The sequence below is a fragment of the Eretmochelys imbricata genome, chromosome 20 (assembly GCF_965152235.1).
Source record: "Eretmochelys imbricata isolate rEreImb1 chromosome 20, rEreImb1.hap1, whole genome shotgun sequence".
Lineage (NCBI taxonomy): Eukaryota > Metazoa > Chordata > Testudines > Cheloniidae > Eretmochelys > Eretmochelys imbricata.
The window spans coordinates 8674527-8702006 of record NC_135591.1 but is presented as its reverse complement, the minus strand read 5'-3'; the positions used below and the strand labels follow the sequence as shown (position 1 = coordinate 8702006).

The 27480-nt window shown below is 44.7% G+C and overlaps 1 protein-coding gene across 4 annotated transcripts in view; it reads right to left on the bottom strand.

The window, feature by feature from the left end:
• Nucleotides 1-5049: 5049 nt before the first annotated feature.
• AKAP8 (A-kinase anchoring protein 8) overlaps nucleotides 5050-27480 on the bottom strand; it is a 29806-nt gene continuing 7375 nt past the window's right edge. The window contains exons 2-14 of one of the 4 annotated variants that reach the window (XM_077838826.1): nucleotides 27178-27216; nucleotides 26064-26096; nucleotides 22225-22528; nucleotides 20398-20992; nucleotides 19045-19186; nucleotides 18548-18592; nucleotides 15038-15134; nucleotides 14205-14346; nucleotides 13306-13399; nucleotides 11529-11659; nucleotides 9288-9383; nucleotides 5383-5932; nucleotides 5050-5170 (exon numbers count right to left, since the gene is read on the bottom strand). In XM_077838826.1, coding sequence (XP_077694952.1) covers nucleotides 5405-5932; nucleotides 9288-9383; nucleotides 11529-11659; nucleotides 13306-13399; nucleotides 14205-14346; nucleotides 15038-15134; nucleotides 18548-18592; nucleotides 19045-19186; nucleotides 20398-20992; nucleotides 22225-22528; nucleotides 26064-26096; nucleotides 27178-27216 — 2246 coding nt within the window. In that variant the 3' untranslated portion in view covers nucleotides 5050-5170; nucleotides 5383-5404. Of the gene's footprint in view, nucleotides 5933-7598; nucleotides 7794-9287; nucleotides 9384-11528; nucleotides 11660-13305; nucleotides 13400-14204; nucleotides 14347-15037; nucleotides 15135-18547; nucleotides 18593-19044; nucleotides 19187-20397; nucleotides 20993-22224; nucleotides 22529-26063; nucleotides 26097-27177; nucleotides 27217-27480 lie in introns of all 4 variants that reach the window. The other 3 variants (XR_013348485.1, XM_077838825.1, XM_077838827.1) reach the window with 3 other exon arrangements.

Below are 27480 nucleotides of genomic sequence, written 5' to 3'. Positions count from 1 at the left end.
CCATGTGATATGGCCGTGAAAAAAGCTAATGCGGTCTTGGGATGCATCAGGCAAGGTATTTCCAGTAGAGATAAGGAGGTTTTAGTACCATTATACAAGGCACTGGTGAGACCTCACCTGGAATACTGTGTGCAGTTCTGGTCTCCCATGTTTAAGAGGGATGAATTCAAATTGGAACAGGTACAGAGAAGGGCTACTAGGATGATCCGAGGAATGGAAAACCTGTCTTATGAAAGGAGACTTAAGGAGCTTGGCTTGTTTAGCCTACCCAAAAGAAGGTTGAGGGGAGATATAATTGTTCTCTATAAATATATCAGAGGGATAAATACCAGAGAGGGAGAAGAATTATTTAAGCTCAATACCAACATGGACACAAGAACAAATGGATATAAACTGGTCATTGGGAAGTTTAGACTTGAAATTAGACGAAGGTTTCTAACCATCAGAGGAGTGAAGTTTTGGAATAGCCTTCCAAGGGAAGCAGTGGGGGCAAAAGATCTATCTGGCTTTAAGATTAAACTCGATAAGTTTATGGAGGAGATAGTATGATGGGATAACATGATTTTGGTAATTGATCTTTAAATATTCATGGTAAATAGGCCTAATGGCCTGTGATGGGATGTTAGATGGGGTGGGATCTGAGTTACCCAGGAAAGAATTTTCTGTAGTATCTGGCTGGTGAATCTTGCCCATATGCTCAGGGTTTAGCTGATGGCCATATTTGGGGTCGGGAAGGAATTTTCCTCCAGGGCAGATTGGAAGAGGCCCTGGAGGTTTTTCGCCTTCCTCTGTAGCATGGGGCATGGGTCACCTACTGGAGGATTCTCTGCACTTGAAGTCTTTAAACCACGATTTGAGGACTTGAATAGCTCAGACATAGGTGAGAGGTTTTTCGCAGGAGTGGGTGGGTGAGATTCTGTGGCCTGCGTTGTGCAGGAGGTCGGACTAGATGATTATAATGGTCCCTTCTGACCTTAGTATCTATGACTCTATGAACAGAAAGCTCTTACCTCCATCTCTAGCCGGGGTCAGATGTGCGTGCACTGGCGGGATGGACTGCTATTGAAATTCTCCAATCTGCAGCACAGTGGAGCACCCATAGGGACTGTACTCGAAGAAACTATGGTTATGAATATACATATTTATGTATATACAAAAAAGTGCTCATAACCTGTATTACAATTTCAACTACACCTCACAGCAGGGAGGGGGCACCTCCCATCCCAGGTGTTTATACAAAACCAGATACAAGTAACAATCCATTGTACAACCCTGGAAAAGGCAACAATGAACCATTAAAGGTAATGGAACAACATTGAGACAACTGGTTTCAGAGTAGCAGCCATGTTAGTCTGTATTTGCAAAAAGAAAAGGAGTACTTGTGGCACCTTAGAGACTAACCAATTTATTTGAGCATAAGCTACAGCTCACTTTGAATATCTGTAGTGACTGAAGAAAAAAACTCTTTTAAAATGGAAGGAGTTTGAAATGAAAGCATGTAGAAATTGAGGGACAGTCTACAAGCAGGAAGCGGTCTCTGAAACACTGAAACCCCCTACAGTCAGGGGATACACTGGGAAATTGTTCAAAGACCACAGGTAACTTGTATTAGAAAAGGGATTTTATCACCTACAAAAGCATAAAGCCTGAGGCTGCAACTTTGTTTGATTCCCTTACTACTTCATCTTTGAATCTGTGGTTTTTCTATTAAATAAACCTTTGTTTTTTTTACCCCAAGCAAATCTCCAGAGTGCAAACTGCATGAAGTGTATATGCCAAACTAAGCTCGGGGGGAGGACTGGTTTCATGCCTTCAGCAGTGACAAACCAGAGGGGAATGGTCCAACAGCTGGGCAATTATGAACTCAGGAACAATAGATTTGAGGAGACCGAGTCCTGGAAGGGCTGTTGGTGTCACCCTGAAAGGAGTAACTAGGCTTGTAAAAGCCAGGGTGAGACATTGACAGGCTACCAGCATCAGATTCTGAGCCATAGCAACACAGCATAAATGCACCCCAAGATTACAGAGCAGGTGGTTTCAGAATCCCTTATTGGTCTGCATGATCCCCAAGACATCACACCAGTACTGGAAGAGATGTCTATACCACACTCCCACAGATGTGTACAGAAAATTTGCACTCACTTGAAGCACTACTTGTATGTACATTATTATACACTCATTTGATACTCAAAAATGGCTTCCCAAATAAAATTCTCTATCAGAAATAAGAGCAATCGACGTATTAGCATCTACTAGCCAGCAAGTAAATGAAATTCAACCAATCCCCATTCCTCTAAAGCACGGGTGGGCAAACTTTTTGGCCCAAGGGCCACATCTGGGTATAGAAATTGTATGGCAGGCCATTAATGCTCACGAAATTGGGGTTGGGGAGTGGGAGGGGGCTCCGGAGTGGGGCTAGAAAGGAGAAGTTGAGGGTGCAAGAGGGGGCTTGAGGCTGGGGCAGGGAGTGTGGAGTGGGTGAGGGCTCCAGCTGGGGGTGCGGGCTCTGGGGTGGGGCGGGGGAGTTTGGTGTGTAGAAGGGGGCTCTGGGCTAGGACTGAGGGGTTCAGAGGGTGGAAGGGGGATCAGGGCTGGGGCAGGAGTAGGGGTGTGTGGCTCAGGGGTGCAGGCTCTGGGTGGCACTTACATCAAGTGGCTCCTGGAAGCAGCAGCATGTCCCGTCCCCACCCCCCGTCCGCAGGCACCACCCCTGCAGCTCCCATTGGCCACAGTTCACAGTCACTGGGAGCTGTGCTTGGGGCAGGGGCAGCATGCAGAGCCCCCCGGCTGCCCCTATGTGTCGGAGCCGGAAGGGGGATATGTTGCTGCTTCCAGAAGTAGTGCGAAGCAGCCCCTGACCCTGCTCCCTGGCTGGAGCAGGGCAAGCTCCAGACACCACTCCCCAACAGGAGCTCAAGGGCCGGATTAAAATGGCTGTTGGGCTGGATCTGGCCCATGGGCAGTAGTTTGCCCACCCCTGCTCTAAAGTCTCTCATCTAATCCAGTGTTTTGTGCCCTTCTCTTCCCCAGGAGCTCTCTTGCATTCAGCACACTGTCGGTAAATGAAATTTACTGACTATGCATGGGCACTGTTCAGTTATTAGGAAAGCAGAGGGAGAGGCCCAGGCTGCAGCTTTATAGGACCCACAAGGCAATCTCCTTGCTGCTCCCAGTTCTACAGGGGCCTTAGCATTCCTGGAAATGTAGTGATTACTGAAGATCAGATCTTAGCAACAAAGAAATCAACACTTCCTGAGATAATATCATGCAGTTTATGGAAGCCTCCCATATTTACAGCTATTACACCAGAAGCATTACTGGCTTTGAAAATAATTCAAAGTTACATTTTAATTTAGCTTAGCAACTAAAATGCTTCCCTTCCTGCGTTGCAAGAACAAAGAGAAAGCAAACCTTCTCACCCAGCCACAACACAGAGCTAAGAGAGAGGAGGTGGTGCAAAAATTATTGCATCTGGGGAGATCAGGCTACCTTGCTACTTATGCCTACCTGACTTGGATTTCCCTGAAAAGCCTCTTTAGTTTAGGTGTACCAACCAATTGCACTAGTGTTCAAGCTCTTATGTTCCTTTCTCTCCGTAATGTAGTCTCACTGCCTCCCTCCCACCTCCATAGCATCCTGATACAATCACACACAGCCGGCAGAAGTTTATGGACAAGTAGAAAGGGAATCTGCAAGCAAGGATGTTCACACTTCCCCATTTCAACCTCCAAGTTCTCCTTTGTTCACATTGGAGTTGTTCCATAAGAAATCAGGTGGGTTTGGGTGTGCACATGATCAGCACTAACCTACTGAATTTCAACTGGAAGACCTGCACCATTTGCTACTTTGAACTATAAATGTAGGGCTCAGCCAACCCAACAAGAGATTGGAAAACCCAAGTGCTATGTGGACATGTAGACAGTGGCAATGACTATCAGGAAAAGGCTTGCCAATGATCTGTGTATGCAACATCTTTAACCTCTTGATGCCCTGAGAATCAGACCAATGTATTGTTACCAAGATCTTTGGTGCCAGGGATTTTAGCAGTTACGAAGTGCTATTTATAGCAAAACTTAGCTGCCGCTCCAGGCAAATGTCTCAGCTACTCTCAGCCAGCCAGCCAGGCAGACAATCAATCATGTTTGATACCTCGGTTTTCCCTTTGCATGTACAAATGTATCAAAGTATATTGGTACAAGGGATCGGAGGCAAAAATGGATGTGATTCTTACTGCAGTCTCCCAACCCTCCACTCGCTGTGGAAGAGAGAATCTTTAAAAAAGCACCACCCGCATTTGGTGGTGAGAATTTGGTAAGAAGCGTGTGATATCTTCCCAGAACCTGAGACCCAGAGATGGAGCTGGTGGTTCTCATTTTACAAATCTTTAACGATTGCTCAATATGCAGACATTTCATGGACAGCTCAATTACAATTAGAGGTGATTGTTGTTTTTTTTCCAGATTCAGAAGTTTATTTAGACTTTAAGACCAAGAACTCTGGGTTTATTCAAAATGATAGCGGGTCTATATCAGACTTAAACATTTTATATCACAAGCATAGATAATAACACTTAAGTCAGCAGTTCCTATCATTTGCTGATCTTGGTATTGTTCGAATAACCCTGTGACAGCATTTGGCAATCAGTTTTATACTGTGAATGAGACTATTGTGACCTTATTAAAATTTAAGAGGAAGGAAAAATGGTTTTCAATGGAGGTGTAATTTCCCCCCCTCAAAGTAGGTCTCTAAATCAGTGCACTATACAAAGAGTGGCCTGATTTCTAGACAAACTGACTTGGTGCTTAAAAACTGTAAAACTACGTACCCTAATTCTCATGCAGTACTGGAGTTTTGACAGATGAAGCCAGTGGATTTCACAACAAAAAATCCTCTCCTTTCTAGGGAGTATTTAAAATGGTAAGTACTCCCTACAGGTAGGGATAAAAAATGTTGAAGATATTTATTGGCTCCCAATTAGTAAAAGGACCAAGTCTCTGTTGCAAAAGAAACCACACTGCTTTAGTGCTGCACTTAAAAACCAAACAGCTGTCAGAATCTAATCATCATGTTTTTATTTTGCAAATCCTGCTTTTCATTCTAAAAATTCAAAAAGATGATGATGCACCTCAAGTGTTTCTTGGGGAATGTACAGCTTTCTGCAGTCTTCAACCTAAAAAATTATGTAGAAAGCAGAACTAAGCAAATCTACAGAACAAGACAGTTAAGCACAAGACTGCTCCCATAACAGAACAGTTGGGTCCCTCCCCTTGAACAAAAACAAAGCCAGCTGAATTTCTGGCAATGCGCATTCAGGTACTGCATTCGAATAAGACAGGAAAAAAATCAAAATCATGGATTATACAATTGTGCAGGACAAGTCACCTTCACACAAACATTCACAGAGTTATTCTTGCTGCAGCTCCACTTCTACAGGGGGTGCCTCCTCTTCCACCTTTGCATCACTGGTTCCAGCCTCTGTTACCCCACTCGGTTTCTCCTCTTCCTTTTCAACCTGCTGTACCTCAGCTTCACCTCCTGCAGAAGCCACTGTCTCAGCTGTATTTTCTTGAGGAGGGGATGGTTCCTCTGTTACAACCACTGCTGCCTCCGCTGCTTCTTCCATTCCAGCCTCTGCCCCAACCTCAGCTTCTTCCTGTGGTGGCTGCTGCTGCTCTGCCTCATTTTTAGGCAACTCCTCACTTTCAGGCAATTCCTCAGAGGCTTTTTCTATTTCTTCTCCTTCTGCTTTAGTGGTTTCAGGGGCTTCTGTAGCTTCCGTGGCTTCACCTGCATCCCCAGTACCTTCCTCTTTTGTCTCTGCAGTAGCACTTTCATTCGCCCCTTCACCACCACCACCACCACCACCTCCTTCCAAGGCTTCAGTTTCATCAACATCCTGGTCAACAATTTCATCTGTAAATGGATCATCGCCCTGACAAAGAGATGGGGAAAGAACAGCAGTCATTTGCCTGTAATATGGTTTACGTTTCTCCTAGAGGAAACCTCAGACATGAAATTCAGAGGTTTGCAACAGAGATCAATTGGAAACGACAGATGCTCAGTTTCAGGAAAGAACTGTGAAAATTGATCAGGTCCAGCCCCAAAGCTCCTATAAAAATTGTGCACTCTAAACTTTTATCATGAAAAGCACCCCAGGAAAGTGTTTGTCAAAGCCCCACATCAATAGGCAATGTTACTTATTGCTGGGAAAGCCTCTACCTTGCAGGAATGGAAATTGTATGCGACTCTCCTGTACTGCAACCTGCTCAGGGTGCAGTCACCCACGGGCTGGGGGAGGGAGGGTATACTCTTACAAACTGTGTGTGCTGCAACAGCTAGGCAAACCAGGGGTGTCCAATCTCAAGTGGGAGGAACTCCTCTTCTAGAAAGCAGTTATATCAATTTTTTCACCTTCTGTCCAGTCCCACTTGAGCATACAACCCAGTGGTAGAGAAATCTCTCCCACTGGGAGAGGTCCAGGCAGATCAACAACTGAAGTAACAGTTTTCATACTACCCTATCTTTGGGAGCCAAGAAATCCAGGTATTTTTTGAAGTGTTCGTATAACTAATGGTTTCAAGTGAAAACCGTCTTGGTAGTCTCAGGAATTGGTTCCTGCTCTCTCCATCCCACACTAAGTGATAACTAATTAGGTTTTGTTATTTCAGTAGGAGTTATTCACTTTTTTCATAGGAGGTCAAGGCCCTAAGGGTTTTGGCCTCTTTCAGCCTGAATAAGGCTGAGATATCAGAGCTCACTTCTACTCCTGTTGGGACAGGGAACCTATTTTTTATTATTTGGCTTAGATTGGGTTTCAGAGTTATCTGAAGGAGAATATTGTACAGCCAGCAGATGGACCCCCTGCATGGTTTGTTCTGGATTATGGAATGGTGGCTCCTAAACTTTCCTTCCCTTCCTCACAGATCACCTTGGTATGCAGGCAGCCTGCAACAGATGAAGTGTGAATGAGGAAGATAACATGCCAGTGGCTGAAATCTTGCCCGGAATCTAATCAAGAGCTTTTGAACTCTTATGTCATGGTTGTGATGGAGGTGAGGAGAGAGTTCTCCTGCTCCACCAGTATCTGTAAAATCCTGCCCAGTGGAACTGTGCTGGGTGACAGACAGCCTAGTAAAATTGGGCCATCTTTGCCTAGCAACAGCCAAGTGTTTCTTTTGAGGAGTTTTCTACTTCACGGACCAGAATGATCAGATTCAGACCAGTCTGGCTGCCTCCACAAGAGCAGATCCATGCAGGTGGAGGACAAACATAATGTCGTCTTCTCTGGCTGGATTTCAGCCAGCCAAACTTATCTATTGAGATTCTGGAGGAACTCCAGGCTATACCCTGCGATCTGGACCCATGTCCACAATCGCCAGTAAAATCTACAGGGAAATATGGAGTCCACTATTGGTGGAGACTGCCTCGGCCTCTCTTTGTAAGGGCAAGGTGCCAGCATCCCTCAGAGGAGGAATCATTAGGCCCACGTTCAAGAAACCATCTCTTGACGCTGACAGTCTTGGCAATTATCACCCTGTCTCCAGCCTTCCTTGGGGAAGGTTGCTGAGAAGGTTTTGGCGAGGCAGCTCTGGCATTACCTGGAATCCTCAGATTTCCTTCACCCCTTTCAGTCTGGTTTTGCACCTGGGTATGGTACGGAGACCGTGCTGGGATCGGTCGAAGATCTCCTCCTGCTGATGGACAAAGGTCAGGTGCCCATGCTGATTCTTTTAGATCTGCCGGCAGCCTTTGATACCGTTGATCATGAGGTGTTGTTGATGTGCCTGCGGACCCTGGCAGGGGTAGACGGAGTTGCACTTGAGTGGTTCCGTTCTTTCCTCTGAGAGATCCCAGAGGGTAGCACTGGGCAATTGCTCATCTGCCCCGAGGGCTCTCTCGTGTGGGGTACCGCAGGGTTTATTGTCACCCCTCCTGTTCAACGTGTATGAGAGGCCGCTAGGGGAGACAGCCTCGCTATCTGGGCTGCAGTGCCATCAATGTGCTGATAACTCTCAGCTCAAAGTCTCTTTCACTGGACCCAGAGGGTGGAGTCTCAGTTTTGCTAGTGTCTAGCAGAGACTGGGGCTTGGATGAGAGCTAGTTGGCAGAGGCTCAATCCAGATAAGACCAAAGTGATGCCGGTGGAACAGGGGAAACAGTTGCTCCCCCCATTTGAGGGGGTTTGCCTGCCCTGTTAGCCAAGTTTGCAAATCAGGGGTCCTGTTGGATCCTTGGCTGCTCCTGGATTCCCAGGTAGCAGCAGTAGCCAAAAGTGCTTCTTTTCATCTTCGCATGGCAAGGAGGTTGCGACCTTTCCTCTCAGATGTGGACCTCGCCAGTTACCCATGCCCATGTCACCGCCAGATTGCATTACTGCAATGTGCTCTAAATGGGCATACCCTTGAAGGCAACTTGGAAATGTCAGCGCAGGACGCAACTGCCTGCTTACTCAGCGGTGCTTCCGCATGGAGCATATTACACCCATACTCTGAAGACTGCACTGGCTTCCAGCTTCTTTCTGGATGCAATTCAAAGTGCTGATTTGACCTAAGAATTCTACCTGTTGTGGCCCTGACTTTGTCCTCACACTCCATCCTGACAGCGAGGATCGGCTAGGGTGCTCTCACTGATACTCCCCTGCTTTGACCTCGAGGGACATGGATAGGGCCTAGAGGGAATGTGTTTCGACTCTGGCATTTGGTGCCCCTGTTGGTCTGTCAGAGTTTGTTGACCTGCTGGGAAAGTTTCAGAGCCTAACTGTTCATGCAGGGTGAAATTCACCCCAGGCAGGTAGCCAGGATGAGGCCTAAGCACCACTTCAGTCCAATTTACGCCCTATGGGACTTAGATGGTGCCTATGCCTTGTGCCTCCTTTTGGCACCAGGGTGAATGCCGGAGGGCTGACTTCAGGGCACTGAAGTGTCTTTTGATATTTTGTTCCTTTAATATGTTTTGGTTTGGGTGATGTCATAACTAATCTACATGTGCCTGGGGGTTGCAATAGGTACAATATGTAAGTTTTTAAAAAATACATGAAAAGTGATAAACTGCCTAAAAAGAAAATAAAGACACCAGACCCAAGGCTCAGCCTATGCATAAGAAAGCGGAGTGGTATCTATGCTTCTCCCCATTGTATATAGAAGCGAGTTTTGTGACCAACATGCAGCACACACAGTGATACTCAACTCTGTGCTCTGTACCAGTTCACTGTTCAGGACCAAGTCGGCGTGTATCCCCACTGCTCTGTGGAAAAGCAAGACTAGCTGGCAACTTTCTTACTCACTCACCTTGAGATACTTTTCCAGCATTTTTACAATGTGCTTGTTATTTAGGACACTCTTGGCAACATGGAGACTAGTCTTCTTGAACTGCTCGGCTGCCATCTGAAAAGGAAACCGGACACTGGGGTTACTCTGTGGGTCAAGTCAAGGAAGAGCTTAACAGAGACCAGTCACAAGATCTTAGTTTCCTGCTCAGCTATGCTGTCAAGGGGAAATTCCAGATTCCAGCCATGTTCTGCAGTGGCTGCTCTGCATAGGGTGCATGTTTTGGCCTTGGGGAAGGGCATGCCCAATCGGGCAATACAAGCCCTGAAGGAAACTCCATTTAAGGACCCTAACTGCAGTTTTCAGAGTAGCAGCCGTGTTAGTCTGTATTCGCAAAAAGAAAAGAAAAATTTGTTAGTCTCTAAGGTGCCACAAGTACTCCTTTTCTTTTTCCTAACTTTGCAGTGGTCACCAAAATGCAAGACTGCTGGGCGAGGAAGGAGAAATGTAGCAATCCCTGCTTAAAGAAGCAGATTCTTAGGTCTTTTCACTACCAAAGTAAGTTTATTTCGGGAAACAAGACAGCTAAACAATTTCTGCTATGCTGTGCATGCATTTACATCCGAATACCATCAAGTAGTGGGTGACTTTATGCCTTGACTTTTAAATTCTGATTGAAACTGCTCCCAAATTGAGGTGATCCCAAATCAGACATGAGCATATCCCTCAAATGCCTTAAAGTAAAATCAGATGCAATGAAGTTTTAGGACTTCAAAATGAATACTATTCGGCAACAGATAAAGCTGTCTGCACAAATATCAGTGTGCGATCTCTAGCAGACTGGCTAGCACCAAATGAGCAGGTGCACCATACTTAGGCTTGGTAGGATTTGATTTTAAACTGACAGATGTCAGTAAACACTGATTTCAGCTGACACAAGGAAACTGATGAAAACAACAGTCAGTGGGACTGCATCCACCCCGCCCCTTGCCCTGTAGAGACTGTCACCAGCCCTGCAGCAGCGCATAGTCCCCTCTGCAGCCCTGTTCCTTCACGCCTGTAGCAGCAGGGCTGCAGAGGGCTCCCTGCATGGCCGCAGGGACAGTGACCCCTCGTCCCTGCAGGCGCAACATACAGGGAAAGCTGTGATCCTGGTGGAATGAGTGGAGACCTCCCCACAGCTAGGGCTGCGAGAACAACAACAACAAACCCCGACACAGGGAAGGCCACCCGCTGCTGAATGGCTCCTGCCAGGAATGGAAAGTCACAGAATACATGATTGCCATGACTATATTGTAGTTTTACTCATCATGTATTGCTCCATTTTGAACTGAGATGAAGGCCTGTGGGAAGATATAGTGTAAAGCTCCACTGTGGCTAAAGCTGGTTTAGATGCTCAATATTATGACTTATGTTAAAATTATTATTGTGCCTGCCTCAAGTGTTCTGACAAGGGAGGTTTTTGAATTTTTAATTAAGCAGCACTATAAAATAGTGCAACCTCAAAGAGAACACTTGGTGTGTAATTTATACAGCACTCCTGAGTCAGAGCAGTTTAAATCCCAAGAGAACAGCCAGAGCCACACAGAAATTACAGGGTGGGGGGGGAAATGATGTCCTCTAAACTGTGTTATGCAGGTCAGACTAGATGATCACAGTCCTGCCTTCTGGCCTTAAAATGTAGGAATCCCATCCAAAATCTAATTCTTGGCCCAATAAAAGATCTGCCCTTAAGGGTCTGTCTCCCTATGTATCCCAGTCAGCATATGGAAACTTCAGCTCCTAACAATGATTACATGGTTCTCGAATTCATTGACATACTGTGGGATGGCAGATTACAAAAGGCAAGACCAGATCTCACTTTCTTTGTAACCACTTCTATTCATCTCTCTCTCACTCCCAACATGTACTACAACCCCTTGCAGCTCAGCTGCTAATACCTACCTACCAGCCAATACCTGCAGGAGAACAAAATCCACATGGCCAGTTCCTTCGTCTTCCCACAACCACTAGTGACCACAAAGTTACTGGTTGGTTTTGCATTCCATCAGGTTGGGAACAATAAGCCAGAAGATAAGAAGGGTTTCTAGCAGGTGGAAAGCAAGTTAGCATTCCTCCATGCAAGAGCCCTCAGCAGTCAGGAGCCTTCAGCAGTCAGAAACCCTCAGCCCCTTGTCCATTCAGCCAGTTCTCAGAGTTAAAGATGAAGTTACTTTAAATTATCTAATGAGTAGTTGGCCAGAAATGAGTATGCTTGCTTACCCTGCGGTTCCTGTTGTGGTCTGCTGACCTCAGGTGTCTTTGGAGGAGGTGGTTCTGTGCAGGAATTAACATGTCACAAGCCATACAGTGAGCTGCCTCGATCTTCTTGAAAAAGTGTTCCTGGCCGATACCTGGGGTGATACAGACAGGTTAGCCAACATTCAGAGTACCTGTTACCTCGAAAAACGTTCTGCGAGTCCCATCAACACCCTCTCACCACTCCCATAAATAAAGATCACAAAACTCCCTCTGGGATGTAACTGGCAGTAATTTGACACCGGTATCTCATCTCCTTTCAATTCTGCCTTGCTTTCTGAGAACCATCCATGTGTGTCATTCTAAGGATTCGAGACGCCACTTGTCTCACCAGTCTAGATTCTTACACATGCCCCACTCCTGTTGTGTCAGAGCACATCACAAATATCACCACTTATCCTAATGCCAGACAAGCACAAAAATCATTGACTTTCACTAAGCAGAGCAGGGAATGGAACCTAGATTTCCTGAGTCCCAGGTAAGTGCCTTCGCCACAAGGCCAGCCTACCTCAAAGTGGCTTCAATGAGACTCTTGCAAAGTCTCAAAGGCAGGACAGCACAAATGATTTCCTACATTTTGGAATATTTCACTCCTCCTTTACCCATTTTCAGAGGCCAACAGCAAAAACCTGTTAGCTGGTTTACTGTCGGCCAAAGCACAACTTAATTCAAGTGTAACCACCTATCACAGGACCCAAGCTCACAACATTAGTACAAATGCCTTTTCACTAACTGGCTGCGTCTGAGGAGACCCTGCACTGCAGGAAAACATGCTGGGAATTGTGTGCTAAGCAAGACCTTGTAGGTGCTGTGGCAATGTGCTATTGTAGAAATGGGGGCAAGAACAAATCAGGAAAAAAACAGCCCTACAGTTTTTAATGAAGTTAAATAGTAAAATGAACACGGGATCTGCTGTGTTCAACTGAATATTTACAAAGCCAATAAAACCCTTTGCTTTTGAACATTTTCCCATCTCCCACTGCCACACATCTTCACTGGCCACAGAATTCAGCATCAGTAATACTGCAGTGGATTCTCATTAAACCATGCAGAGAATCTGCAGTCTCTCCCCACCTGATAGTGTGGCCTCTTATTTTTGTAAAATCTGCCGTGGCACCCATGTGTTCTGTGACATAGCATCTAGAAGCAAGGCTAAGCCACAACTGCCTACAAAAATGAACAGAGCACAGAGTGACTCAGCCGTTTAAAAATGGCACTTGTTCACTTTCTTTCTAACGTTCAAGGTGCAGCCATCTTTAGCAGGCCTCCCAGTCACTGGGGTAAAATGGTAAGATTAAACTGGATACTGAAGCTGAGGGTGGGTGGCAAGTTTAAATTTCTGCCTTATCCCAGCCCTCTCAGATAAGAAGTTTGGCCCGAGAAAGGAAAAGCAAATGTGGCTCCTTTTTCCATCCCTCATCCAGCAGCATCCACACTGTTGGCCTTTTCCTTCAGCACTTGCCATTCCAGGGCTACTGGATTTCCAGTGACCATCTAAGCCACACCATTTCAGAGTAATACAACTGTTTTCTGCTTAGGGAGTCGGATAGTTTGTGGCATCTTGGGCCTAATTAAGAGCTGACTGAGCAGGCAATACTTAATTGTAAAATCCGTAGAGCAGGGACTGTCTTTTTGTTCTGTGTTTGTACAGCACCTAGCACAAAGTGGTCCTGGTCCATTCCTGGTGCTCCTACGTGCCACAGCAAAACGAAGCCTCCACGCATACACAGACATCACTTACCCTTGAAAGGGTCTGGTTTCTGCTTTGTACCCTCCTTCTCAGTCAGCTCCTGACGACGCTTTTCAATTTTCTTATTCCTGTTCACAATATACTCCTGGGGGGGGGGGGGGGGGGGCAGGGAGGGAGAAAGAGAGAATGAAACTCTCCACCACTTGTACAAGCCAATGGCATCAATAAGCAGCACAATCTATAGCATGCCACTCAGAAGGGACATGAGAGCTCTCTAAGAAAACCCATGGGGAGGGGAAGAGAGCACAACTAAATAAGTAAGAGACTTGCCAAGCACTTCCCCCGCCCCCACCCTGCCTATACCTTCAGGAGCTCAGACAGATCTACTCAGTCAGAGCCACACTCCATACATCTCAGCATGCTACAGTAGTCAATAGTGCCATGACAGTGGCAACTGTCTCTTTAAACCATTCACGTGACATTTGTGTTCCTGAAAGATGCCTACTGACAGCCTGGAGACTTAAACACCCAGCTGCAGAAGCACAAGCTGCCTGACACCTCACCCGAAAGACATGCTTTTAGAGCTGAGGGGAGGGGAAGGTCAGTCTCTATGGCTTAATTCGTTTCTTGGCTTCTCTGCTGAGCCAGCCAACTTAAGGCTTAAACAGTGCCAACTGAGAGTTATTTGTGTGACACGCACTAGGAACTAGACAACCCTAACCCCACATTTCACATGAAGAGTTATCAATTGATGGCTCTTTACTGATTCATGAATGCTGGCATGAGCCGGAAGGGAGCCAGTGGGCTCTGTACCCCGTTACCAAGCTCTGGGCAATGCAATCAGCAGGTGTGACAGACAGTAACAGAATTCCTCAATTACCCTGTGCCTTCTCCTACGCCATTCTAGGAATTTTAAGTAAGGGTTAAAAAAGGCTGAGCCGTCCACATACCTGCAGGAATTCAACGGTTTTATCAGGGAGTTTGGTGCCAATGTATCGCAGGGTATCTTTGTGAAACTTGCTTTGCAGATGTTTCTGGATTTCTTCATCTTCAAAGCTGCGGAACTTACACACAGAGCAGGCGAACTGGATTCTGAAGAAAGTAACGTGTGGTACAATAATCTATGTCTACAGTGAAACTTTTCACAAGAGTAAGCTCCAGCATCCTGACAAAATTCCAATTTGAGGAATTTTCTGCTTACCAAACTTTCCTCTCCAGTTTCAGTTGATGCAGTACTACTACATTCCTGTCAGAAATTGTGTAATTTTGCTTTGTAGCATGTATGTGCATGTTGAAAGAATACAGGTGTATTTTATGGGTCAGAGTTAAGCCTAATGTTGGGAATAAACAAAATGAATTTTCATTTGACAATACTATTGTTAATTTGTACATAGGTACTGAACGGGTAAGTTATCTTAATTGGTCATTTAGTCTTTAGAATGCTTACTTTTTAAAATGGCAATGCTCTGTATTTAGCATAACAGTTATAAAGAATTACTTCTACAACTGTAACTATTAGACAATACCTCCATTCCCCTTTCTTTAATGTGAGTTACAAAGCACAAAGAGAAGAGTATTATAGATTGACTGGAATTGAAATGCTGATTCCACTGTACTGACTTCAAACGGGAACTTATATCTGTGTTGTGTGAACAGGAGGGAGTTCAGATCTCCTGCAGGGATCCAAAGAGAATTCTTTTGTGCCAGGTGGATTAGGGATGATGAGTCACAGCACTGCCCTTGGGAGATTGATTTATTGATTGCTTCCTCTATAGTCACTTACCTGTCCATAGCACGATCGCGCATTCTATCTCTTCTCCTCTGTTTCTCCCTCTTCTTTTTCACCTCATCATCATCATCATCACCGCCATCTCCAGACGCTACAGACAATCACATTTAAAGTTTCTATATCACACCTAATGTACACATTTTTTGTTGGCAGAAATCTAATTCTTTGGGTTTTATTAGGATGTAAGCTACTGTGCTTCCCTCCCATGCTAGGCTTCAAGAAATCCCTATCCTTCCTGATCTCTGACAGCTCCTCTGTCTGATCTGTTTTCTCAGGCCACTTTTCTATCATGTGTTTGTTTCTGGAAAGCCACTCAGCTTCCAGCCTAAATATTCTTAGAATTAAGAGTTCTCAGTCTGAGTAGTACCAATTGTAACAGACCCCATTCCTGACTCTTGGTGCCCATCACTTAACTTCAGAAGTTGCTGGGTTCAGTGAAGACACAGCAACCACCAATGGAACCAGCTCTTACTGCTGACAGTGAAGGCCCTCCCTTGGGGTAGCCGCATTGGGTGACACACATTTACCCAACTTCCCCTGCATGACTAGTGTCTGTCCCTCCCTCATAGCCTTGGTTTCCTTGGGTGGTCGAGTGCCGGTAATGCACATTCTCAGTGACTCATTTACCTGAGAACTGAAGCACAGACTCCATTTTGTATCACACTATTATATTTGGTATTTTCCTTTCACTTTTTTCACCTTCTATTTTTCAGGATGCTAGAAAAGCACCCCAGAGGGTTCAAAACACCTCGCATGCCATTCCAGAATGTCTGCCACAGATAAACATGACTGCTGTCTGGTTTCTCAGAGGGCTTTGAAGCCACTGCAGTGCTATTTCTCCAAAATCCTTAGTGAGAAAAGGAATAATATTTATAGCTAAATTTACATCATTGGGGCTTTAAGGCCTCTGGAACCACGACAACTAAGTGTAAGCCAGGGAGGGAGAAATGAACAGAACCTCAGTCCCAGTCTTCAACTGAACTAGATATCCAGGTATTTTTATCTTCACTGTACAGCCTGCTGTCTTCAAACTGCACAGTTCTAGGGCTTTTCCAATGCACAGCCATGTATTCTGCGAGGTCTCCACATGCGTGGGAGAACACAGGATTTGAAGAGAGCAACTAGCCAGAACCCAATAGAGAGAGCAACCCTACCCCACTGCCTGTACTGTGGTAACACCTAAGATAGGGGACCCTCTGTGGGTCAGGATCTGGTTATCAAAGAGGAAGGTTGGATAAACATCCGAACATCAAACTATATCCCAATGTCAGCCATGAGAATGTCCTATGTGTGGCTAGAGCAGAGCACTAATTCCCCATACAGAAAACGTGTGGTTCCCCCCTAATAATCATGTGCTGCATAGCAGCTAACATGCAAAACCATCTTGTTCCAAGTTTCTGCTTTGCTTCAGCATTTAATAAGCCACAAATACGGCTTTCTACATTCCCACAACTATGCAGATCACAATTTCAAACAAGCAGTGGCTTGTGAATCTCTAAAAGACTCATATATGTCTTGAAAGCGTAAGAGAAGGGGAGTCTAGAATTGACTAACTTAGGTCTCCAAATGTAGAATTAAGATAACAGGCCATAAGTGAAAATTGTGACAAGTATGCTATTAGCTAAAATTCTTTCCACAAATACAGACAAGGGGTGTAATTTTCAGAATTGCTCAGCACTGGCATAACTGCTTTCACTGAATTCAATGGTAAAACTCCTACTGAGTTAAGCCAACGCTGAGCACTTTTGAAAATCCCAGCCAAGAGCAATAAATGGGGCAGTCTCAATGTTTAGTCTCTGCCTTCCTATTTTTGTGGTTTTGCTATCTAAGGGTTTACCCCTCAAACTGATCGCACAGATTAGCCAGCTCTGTGTTATAAGTCCCTTCAGTGACATTACCCTCAATCTGGAATTAATAAATATGCTTTATGACTTGATGTCAGACTCAAGTCCCTCTTCGCAATCAGCAAGTGAAAAAGAGATATCTTCCCCTTAGGGTGTAGGCCCAACAGCCTGCCAGACATGCATAGCACAAATACAAGAAACACATGGATGCAAGGGGAGACGGTTCTGGCTACAAGAGACCCAATATGACACCTCCATCTATAAATTCTAAGATAAAACTCTTTACATAACAGGCCCCTTCCCCCATGATAGCAGATAGCCCAGATGTGGCTGCGCCCTTTCTGTTCTCTATTCAACTCAAAGGAATTCAGTTAAAAAGGAATGACAAGAGTGGTTGTCACACGAGATAATAAGGCTTTCAAACTAACCCTTGATCTAATATGCTTCCACCTGCTCTGGACAGAGACATATTTAATTTAGAGAGTGTCACTATTAAACCACCACCCAAGAAGTGTGTCATTATTAGAGAAAATCCTGCTTTATCCATTTACTGGACCACTGGTGTTTTGTTTTTCCATCTTAGTTTGTAAGCGTGGACAGGCACTGTGACTGGCTTTTCAGTACAGCCGTGAGCACAGTGTCAGAGCTCTGATATGTCACAGGCAAGGGGCATTATTCCACCAGGCTGCAAAAGACTACACTAAAGCAGCAGCTCAGGCACCTGGACCTGTGTGTGTTGTACTTGACATTACATAACACACTCCTAAGTTTTATAAGCCTTTGACTGAATGCTGAACTCAAGATAGCTCCAAGTGTAAAGAGGGAAAACACGCCAATTGGGTACGTTAAGTCCACAGGAATCATGTGAAGTAGAGAAATCACCCTACCTTTCTTCTCCCAATCTTCACTACAACCCTCATTCTCCTTTAAAACAAAAACAAAGAAAGCCATCAACATCAGCTACTACTTTAAAAATCCACATAAACCGTATCTGCAGTAATCTGTCAGTGACTGACAGAGTATACAGTGTACAGTCATTTTTACATCAAACCATCATATTTAACTAAAATTTGCAAAATTGTTTTGCTAAGGCTATTTCAAAATATGACAATGAGATCCTATTTTGCCAGTCTTAACATTTTATATGTTGCTAAAAAAATGAGTCATAGCCATGGACAAAATTTGGTGTTTGTACAGTGCCTAGCACAATCGGGCTCCATCCTTAGTCAGCCCTTATGCACTACTGTAATAAACGTAATTAATAAGGAGTTTAACCCCACTATCCCAATTACTAGATCATACTCCCTCCAAAATCATGGAACAATAATGGAGCATTGTGCAGGTCTAGAAAGCAGAGTTCAGAGCACCCCAACATTAGGGGCAGTCATACGTATCCCATATTGCAGTAGGAGGGAACTTTTGGGTACTCAGCATTTTTGAGAAAAAGATGTCTAAGTAAATTTAGAAGCCAACCTTTAGGCTATTTTTGAAAATTCTGGCCCTGGTGTATGGGAGCGAAGTAAAGGACACTAGCTACAATAGTCTCAAATCTTCACTCCCAGGTGAGGCTAATCTAATAAAGGTAGCTCAGAAAGAATCTAGCAGACACGTTCAGAAAATTCACATTCATTCTATAGAGGCTCTAGAAAGTTACTTACACCTTTGTCTCCTTCATCTCCAGATTTGTCCTCTCCTTCACCATCATCTGCCAGATACACAAGACAGGTCATTTAACTAGGGTGGGGAAAGCCTGTCCTCCCGCTCTTACTGCAAGTTACAAGACACCAGCGCTATATAGTTGCCTATTTACTCACAGAGCACTGGTTCATAACCACCAATACAAAACTCAACTTGCTGACTATTCTCTCTCCTATCTGGTAGTCCCTGCTACAAGTTCTGTCCCTACTTTAATGATGAATTTAGAGCACCAACTTCTCTGATGAGTCCGCAGATCACTGAGGAAAGCCTGAATGCTAGGAGGCACCTAACAGTGTACCACAGTAACAGTGACAGACTATAGCCTCAGATTAAGGACCACTGAGTTTTAAGATCTAACAGACAATATCTATAGTGCTGGTTGCCAGCCAGTGAAGAGAGGAAGCACTTAATCAGTGATGTTAGCTGCGAGCCTTTCTAGTCAAAAAAACAGGACTGTACCATTCTCGGTGTCGTCTCCTTCGCTGTCAGTCTTTGCCTGTTTGCTGTCTGGTTCATCTCCGCTTTGGGACTGTTTCCGCTTGCGCCCTCCTTCACTATCTGATCGACCCCCTGAGCGGTTGCGGAAACTCCTCCTCTTGGGCTAGAAACACAAACTAGGTGAAGTATCTTATGGACCATCTTTTCAGCATTAACCAAGAAGCTCCAGCTCTTCTAACCCTTCTGCAGCTTAAATGAAATGAGCTCCTAAAAGCAGGTGTGACCCTGTAACCTTCTGTCCAGATCAGCGGTTCTCAAACTTTACCAACCCGTGGACCCCCATTTTGACTTAAAAATTTTCAGGGACCTCCAAGCCCCACCCCCCAACTCAGCCCTTGCCCCGCCCCCACTCTCACTCACTCCATTCCCCCTCCCTCTGTCACTTGCTCTCCCTCACCCTCACTCACTTTCACCAGGCTGGGGCAGGGGGTTGGGTTGTAAGAGAAGGTGAGGGCTCTGTGAGGGAGTTTGGGTGCAGAGCCCAACCCTCTGCCCCAGCCCAGAGCCTGTAAAGTGGGAGGGGGTGACCAGTGTGGGTTCTGGCCGGGCAGTGCTTACCTCAGTCGGCTCCAGAAAGCAACTGTCACATCCTTCTGGCAGCAGCTCCTATGCCGGGGGTGGGATGGGTGTGTGTGTCAAGGGGTTTCCACGCACTGCCCCTGCCCACAGGCACCACCCCCTCAACTCCCATTGGCCACAGTTCCCAGCCAGTGGGAGCAGCAAAGTCAGCGCTCAGTGCGGAGGCAGCACACGGAGACCCCCTGCTTCCCAGGGGCCACTGGGACGTGCCAGCCGCTTCCGGGAGTGGCGTGGAGCCAAGGAAGGTAGGTAGGAAGCCTGCCTTAGCTCCGCTGCACCACCGGACTTTTAGCGCGCAGGAGGCACTGGGAGGGAGGGGGAGGAGTTGATCAGCGGGGCCTGTGGACCCCCATTTGAGAAACGCTGATTTAGATTAGCTGTACTTAATGCAGTAAATCCTTTTATAAACTGAGCAGATGAGCTGTGCCAAGGTTATCCAAAATACTGTACATGGTTCCCGGCCTCCCAAATAGTTAAATTTTTCTAAAGAAAAACTCTGCTCAGAACTATATTTTTTGTACAGAGAAACAGCACACCAGCCTGTTGACTCTTTGAAAAGTGACTGTGAAATCTGGCAATTATCAAAGGAAAACATATCCTTTTAACAGGAAGAGCGTACTTCACAGCTAATCCCATTGCCCCTGAATTAACAATGCACTGCCTGTCTTTTAAGGGTAACTACATGAGTAAAAGCAAAGGGTTTATATCAAGAACAAGTGGTTTGACGGCTCTTACCATAAAAACGTTCAGATGCCACGGCACTGTACTCACTCTGTTTCGTTGCCTGCCGACTCCATATGGCATGTTACCATACCTTCCCATTCCTGGCATTCCCATCATGCCATAGTCATAGTCACCATAGTCTCCGTAGTCACCATAGTCACCATAGTCGCCATAATCTCCATAATCTCCATAATCCCCGTAATCACCATAATCCCCGTAATCGCAATAGTCAGGGACAAGGGCTTGAGAGAAGAGGGAAGGAAGCCTGTTGGGGCAGGGACCACCCATGCTCCGCCCACCCATATAGTTCAACTCATTCCAGCGTGCAGACAGTCGCTCAGTACTTGAAGATGGCATGAAGCGGTCGCTGCGGTTGAAAGCATTTAGACGCCCCCGATTTTGAATCCGATTCTGGCCCCTCCCTCTAATGAGACCATAGCTGTTTCCTCTGTTGCTGGACTGATTCCTGCGGCTGTCAAATTGGCTTCCAAAGGAATCATTCCGATCAGTTCCAACTTCGCCATAATCGTAGCCAGCTCTGTACAGATCACGGTCGTTCATTGAAGACCTTGAGTCATAAGACTCAAAAGACTCAAACCTGAAAGAACTGCAGAGCAAGCAAGGAATCAAATAAGTAGCTAATAAAGCACAGAGCCATGCTCTGCCAAACATAAAAGCCACCGAGAAATTTACATCCAGATTTAATTTGGGTTAAAACTAGAATCAGGACACAAAGAATTAAGGTGTAAAGAATGAAAATAATACTGTGGTCCCTGCTGAGTGACATCTTTGCACAGGAACTCACTCACCTTGTCCTTAGTCTTAGGGTGACTTGAGAATTGAACCAAAAATTGTAAGTCTGCTGCACAAATATGTCTAATCAGAAATATGACTGAAAAAAGAGTCTCACTTTTAATTTTTATCCTCTCTGAGTGGGTACCTGCTGATCTGTCAATCAAAAAAGCTGATGGGTTTATCCACCTTAATCCCACACTGATGTACAGCCAAGAGATCCCCTTCCCCACTGCCAGCTAGCTCCCTGGCTGGCACATTAGGAGAACTACAAGCATACATGAAGCGTGGCACAGTACACAGCTGCAGAAATAGGAAATAACTGGAGAATTAATTAGATACAGAGGGACAAAAGAGCAAAAATCCCTGCCTGAAGTAGAAGCCCTGAGGAGAAATGAGAAATACCTCTGCTTTGCAGGGTAGAGGGAGTACACAGGGGTTCCAACGTACTTGCAATATTCCTAACATAGCAGCAGGGGCAATAATAAGGAATCCAAGAGAGAAAACTTTTGGTTTTACCTCTGGGTGTGGAATTAAAGCAGATAAATCCATCAGCATGTTGGCTGACAAAGTAGCAGGTACCAATGCCACAGAAAGGTTATGTATTTCATTTCTGCCTTCCTACAGCTGATGTCAGGATGCATATTACTGTCTGAATAACAGAGCAAGCATCTGGTACTTTTCTTCATACTGACTGGTCTAGCAATACAAACTATTTAGATTACAAGGCATTATTAGAAAAGGTAAGAAAAATACAGTTGCAGATTAAACATCTCACTTCAGCATCTCATCATTAATAAAAGTAAGTTTTGGTACAACTAAGGATGAACAGAGAAACCAGCTTTGAAAATACATTGTTATGCTGAATAGGGGTTGATAACATAATTTGGGACTCAGAGATCAAGGCTGCATTTTGTACTAATGTGTCTGTTTAAGAGGAATTAATATTGGACCATTCCCTCTGCTGTAAAATGTTTCAAATTTAATTTGAAGTTACAGTGATTTAAGATTTAAAATCTCTGTGAAAAGAAAGAAGTGATAAGTCACCTTTCCTGGTCTTCCATTCCTTCCCCGCCTCCACCACTGCCTTCCTTTGACAGCATATCCAGACGCTGGTTTATTTTGGCTATGATGGAGTCAGAGTTCTCATTTGCCACAGTTTCCGTACTATAAGTTGCAACTGGCATACTGGTGTTGACATCAGCAGTCATGGTCATGTCTGTAGTTTTGGGAGTCTCCCAGGTATTAGTGGTTGCAGCTGCAGCTGCAGCTGCTGCTGCAGCATAATTGTACGAGGCAGCTGTAGTAGAGCCGGTGGTTTGGGTGCCATAATAGTCATAGCCTTCGTAGCCTTGCAGAAAAGGAAAGTAAAATTGAATACACTGTCAAAGAAATGTAGGCTCATCGAAGGAGTTTAGATTCTAATGAACTCACTCTACTAGTCAAGGTTGCATCTGATCTTTACTATTTGATGAAAACTTTTAAACTAGAACAACTATGGTCAGGTTTTCCATGAAGGAAAATTCAGATTTCCTAAAGCTACAGAAATCAGAGATAGAAAAATATCTGTTGCAACCAGCCAATTATCATGAACCAGTGTAGGATTATTCCAGTGCTTGGTCCAGCTTGGTTTTAACTGATATGAGAGAGATCCTGTACTACCATAAAGATGTGTTGTTATAATAATGTTCACTATCTACAGCACAATACATTGTCAGCATGCACTACCCATGTAGTATGGCTCCATGAAGCTATGCTAAAATTTGAGAGACCTGTGTTGCTGGGCTTGTAACCATGTATGCAAGAATAAATACGATATTAACATACATTTAATAGACTAACCAGAAAATCTGAAGTGATGAGTCATATTCTAGCTCTGACAACAACATAAGCTGCCTTATGGCAAGATCATATAATGGTGAGGGGGAAAAGCACTGCACTACATCTATGTTCATGCCACTATTGGATACTGCTTATGCAAATCCAGAGATTTGGAAAGTGCATGACAGTACAGTAACTCCTCGCTTAACGTTGTAGTTACATTCCTGACAAAAATGCAACTTTAAGCTGAATGTTAAGCGAATCCAATTTCCCCGTAAGAATTAATGTAAATAGGGGGGATTAGGTTCCAGTGAAATTTTTTTCACCAGACAAAAAAACCTATAGTGACAAAGTTCCTCCTCTGCCTTGGTGGGTCCTGCACTTATAGACAGATTTGCTTGCCTCAGAGATTCATGGAAACCCTCAGTTTGGCCACTTTTGCTAGTGGCTCAGACCTGCCATCCACTCAGCTAACCTCATCACTGACCAGCATGGGAGAAACAGAACAATCCCCACAGTCTCTGTGTCCCACCTAGTGGGTCAGGGACAGGCCAGATCCCTTTCCAATTTAGACCTTCCCTTCTGGTGTTTCTCACAGACCAGGTCAACTCCTCCCGTGTCCGATCAGGAGTTGGGGGGATAGGTGGAACCTGGGCCCACTCTCTACACCGGGTTCCAGCCCAGGGCCCTGTGGATAGCAGCTGTCTACAGTGTCCCCTGTATCAGCTGCATGACAGCTAAAACCCCCTGGGCTACTTCCCCATGGCCTTCCCCTAGCACCTTCTTTATCCTCACAGCAGGATCTTCCTCCCAAAGCCTGATCACGCTTGAACTCTTCACTCCTCCAGCAGCACACCTTCTCACTCCCTGCTCCTGACACGCCCCGTTACTATCTGTTTGGAGGTCCTTTTTAAACCAGGTCTCCTGATTAGCTTGCCTGCCATAATTGAGTCTAGAAAGTTCTTAATTGGCTCCAGGTGTCTTGATTAGCTTGCCTGTTTTAATTGGTTCTAGCAGGTTCCTGATTGCTCTAGGGCAGCCCCTGCTCTGGTCACCCAGGGAACAGAAAACTGTTCATCCAGTAGCCAGTATATTTGTCTTCTACCAGACTCCTGTACCCCACTGGTCTGGGTCTGTCACAATATCACATATATATATATATATATATATATATATATATACATACATACACACACACACACACACACACATATACACACACGCACTATAAGTTTTAAACAAACAATTTAATACTGTACACAGCAATGATGATTATGAAGCTTGGTTGAGGTGGTGTATTCAGAGGGTGGGATATTTCTTAGGGAATGCCTTACTGTTAAATGATGAAGTAGCATTCGGCTGAGCCCTCAAGGGTTAACACATTGTTGTTAATGTAGCCTCACACTCTAGAAGGCAGCACAAATGGAGGGAGGGGAGACAGCACGGCAGACAGAGACAGACACACACACACCCTGTCTGTGTGAGAGAAAGATGTGCATTGCCCCTTTAAGTACGCTGACCCCACTCTAAGTACACTGCCTTTTTAAGTATATCAGCAAGTTGAGTCAGCAGCTGCAGCCAGCAAGCTCTCTCGGTTCTGAGCCCTGTCGTGTCCCCACCCTGCTCTATATGGAGAAGTGGTAAGCAGAGGGCAGGAGCAGGGGGGAGGGAGACACCCTGACATTAGCCCCCTTCTTCCCCCGTCCCCAGCAAGCAGGAGGCTCCCAGGAGCAGCTCCAAGGCAGAGGGCAGAAGCAGCACATGACAGTGGGGGGAGGGACAGCCGAACTGCCTGGCAATTGATAGCCTGCTGGGTGGCTGCCGCACAGGGAACTTAGGGGGGCGGGGAGCTGATAGGGGAGTTGCTGGTCCACCCTGGTTCCAAGCCCCCACCAGCTAGCTGCAATGGGCTGCTCTTCCTGAAAGCAGTGGACAAAGCAGGTGGCTGCCAAACAACGTTAGCATTGCGCAACTTTAAACAAGCATGTTCCCTAATTGATCAGCAATGTAACAACATTAACCAGGACGACTTTAAGTGAGGAGTTACTGTACAGAGAATTCTTGTAACAGCACTACACATACACAACCTGCCAGTGTGCTACAAGCAGTGCACTGACTCATCAAGCCAGGGCTGTACTGGTTCTGAAGAGAAAATGCATTTCTGAGCCATGTACTAAAAGGCAAGCTTCCTCTCAGAGCTCTTCCACTGCTACTTCTAACCTCCAATACCCTCTGCTATGCCAATCCTAGGGCTCTAGTTAAGTGGCTGCCAAATCATGGTCAAGAACCCTCCTCAAAACTCTCTCCATTCTATTAAGCCTACAATAAACTTGACAACTTTAGGCCACTGGTGCACTGACGCTATTGCCTATCCTGAGGACCAATACTGTCTCATTTCCTTGTACTTCCCCACCTGTCTTATCCATCTGTTGTCTTATCTTAGACTGTAAACTCTTTGGGGCAGACACCATCTTTCTGTTCTACACTTTTTCAGCACCTAGCATAATAGTCTATAACTAGGGCTCCTAGGAACCGTGATAACACAAATAAGAGAAACTCATTTTTCCCTATTGACTTGACCAGAGGTCTATTGTCCTCTGTGCTACACAATACCCAATTTTTTAAAGTGAAGACTAGAGAAAAAAGACTAAAAGTACTAATAATTAGTTCTTCCCAAATTAAGGCACAAAACCCAGCTTTAAAAATACTTCAAACCAAGGCAAATTACACGCCAGAGTGAAAAGCTAAATTCTAAACCCAATGCAAGGATTTATTATGGAAACACAGACAAACCCTTTAGCAGTACCAGCAGTCAGGTACAGCTCTGTATACTGCACACAATCAAGGTGTCATTTAATGTCAAGAGCATAATCCTAGCTTTTGAGGGGAAAGGTTTGGTACCCAGGCTCATCATTATTCTGGCTTGAAGCCCAGCATAGTGCAGAATGACGAAGCAAGGTACAAATAAGGGAGCTGGAGAATAAACCTAGGTATTGCAGTCAACTTAATAAGTTGAACAGAGTATAGAGGACTTAACACAAAAATAATATATTTATAACACATACCTTGCCAATTTGCTGCATTTGCTGCATATGTACCTATGGGGATAAAAAGACAAATGCATTATTTCAACATTAGAAGAATCACCCAATGGTATTCAGTTTATAAAAGGCTACGTGAATATCACTCAATTTCATGCCAGCAAAAAATATTATCCTTTCACATAAGCAGAAAAGAAAAGGCTCGCAGAAGTACTGTCTTATGAAAATGTAACAAGTAATGAAGAATTAAATGGAAAACTGTATTATGTGGGAAATATTTCTGATTTATTTCAAGAGAAAGCCAGAGATACAGAAATACTGTACCAGAACCTCAGGGTCCAATACACGCAGACTATCCAGTCACAAAACAAATATTATATTCTTCCCAGTTTATGTTGTATTTCTACAAATATTGAAATATTATTTAGCGCTATTATCTTTAGCCCATGTTCACCATCAGCAGACCCAAGATTATTAGCTGACTCCAGTTCTATTAACACTAGCTCAAGATAGGAAAACCCACAAAGAGGAACTGAAAAGTGTAGGATTGCTTCACAACCACAAATCAGTTCTCAAGTTTCTCAGCAGAGGTCACAGGGCATAAGCAACTGCAGAAATTAGATTCCAGTTTCATTCAACAAACGCTTATTGGCAAAACCATAGTGAAAAAGCTTCCAAGTCAATGTTTAATAAGATCGAAACACTCCTGGAAACATAGAGGAGGGGTATAAAGAGATCAAGTAGTAGGACCTGATCCAGCAAACACTTGGGCACATGTTTAACTTTACTACCGTAAGTTGCCCACTGAATAAAGTTAAACATGTGCCCCAAGTGTTTGCTGAATCAGTGCCTAGATCTGGAAAGCAACCTTCCAATATAAGAGCCCAGGAAAATGATGGGGAGATGGAAGGACAGACAAACACCACCACAGCACAGAAGTGAGTATTCCTTGAAAAGCTGGACTAAACATTTACAAAAACTTACCCAGTGTGATTATATAGGGTAAAAGCTATCAGCCAAAAAATGAGGAATGTTACACTTTCTGTTATAGAACATTAGAAAGGAAAAGGCATAAAACAAGTTATTTTTAAAAAATGCAATTCCCTATGTCAGCTTGAAATATAACTGTGAAACTTACCTTGAGCATTGGTGGCAGCAGTGCTCCAAGTGCCATAACCTGTAGAAATAAACAAACATATTAAGCTACTTTAAGGACATGCTACTCTTTCCCCAGCGTCTTGTGGAATGAAGGCTACCCTAGGAACTAGCATTAGTGGCTAGCATGGTTTTTGTTTCCTTCTTTACTGGTTTGAGGGATGGAGCTGAGTTTATTTTTGTTTGCATGAGTATTTTTACCATTTGGCATCTGGAGCCCTGGGTCCCCGCTTTTAAAAGACAAATTGCTAAACACAAAGATAAATAATCTCCAAGTGAAAGCAGA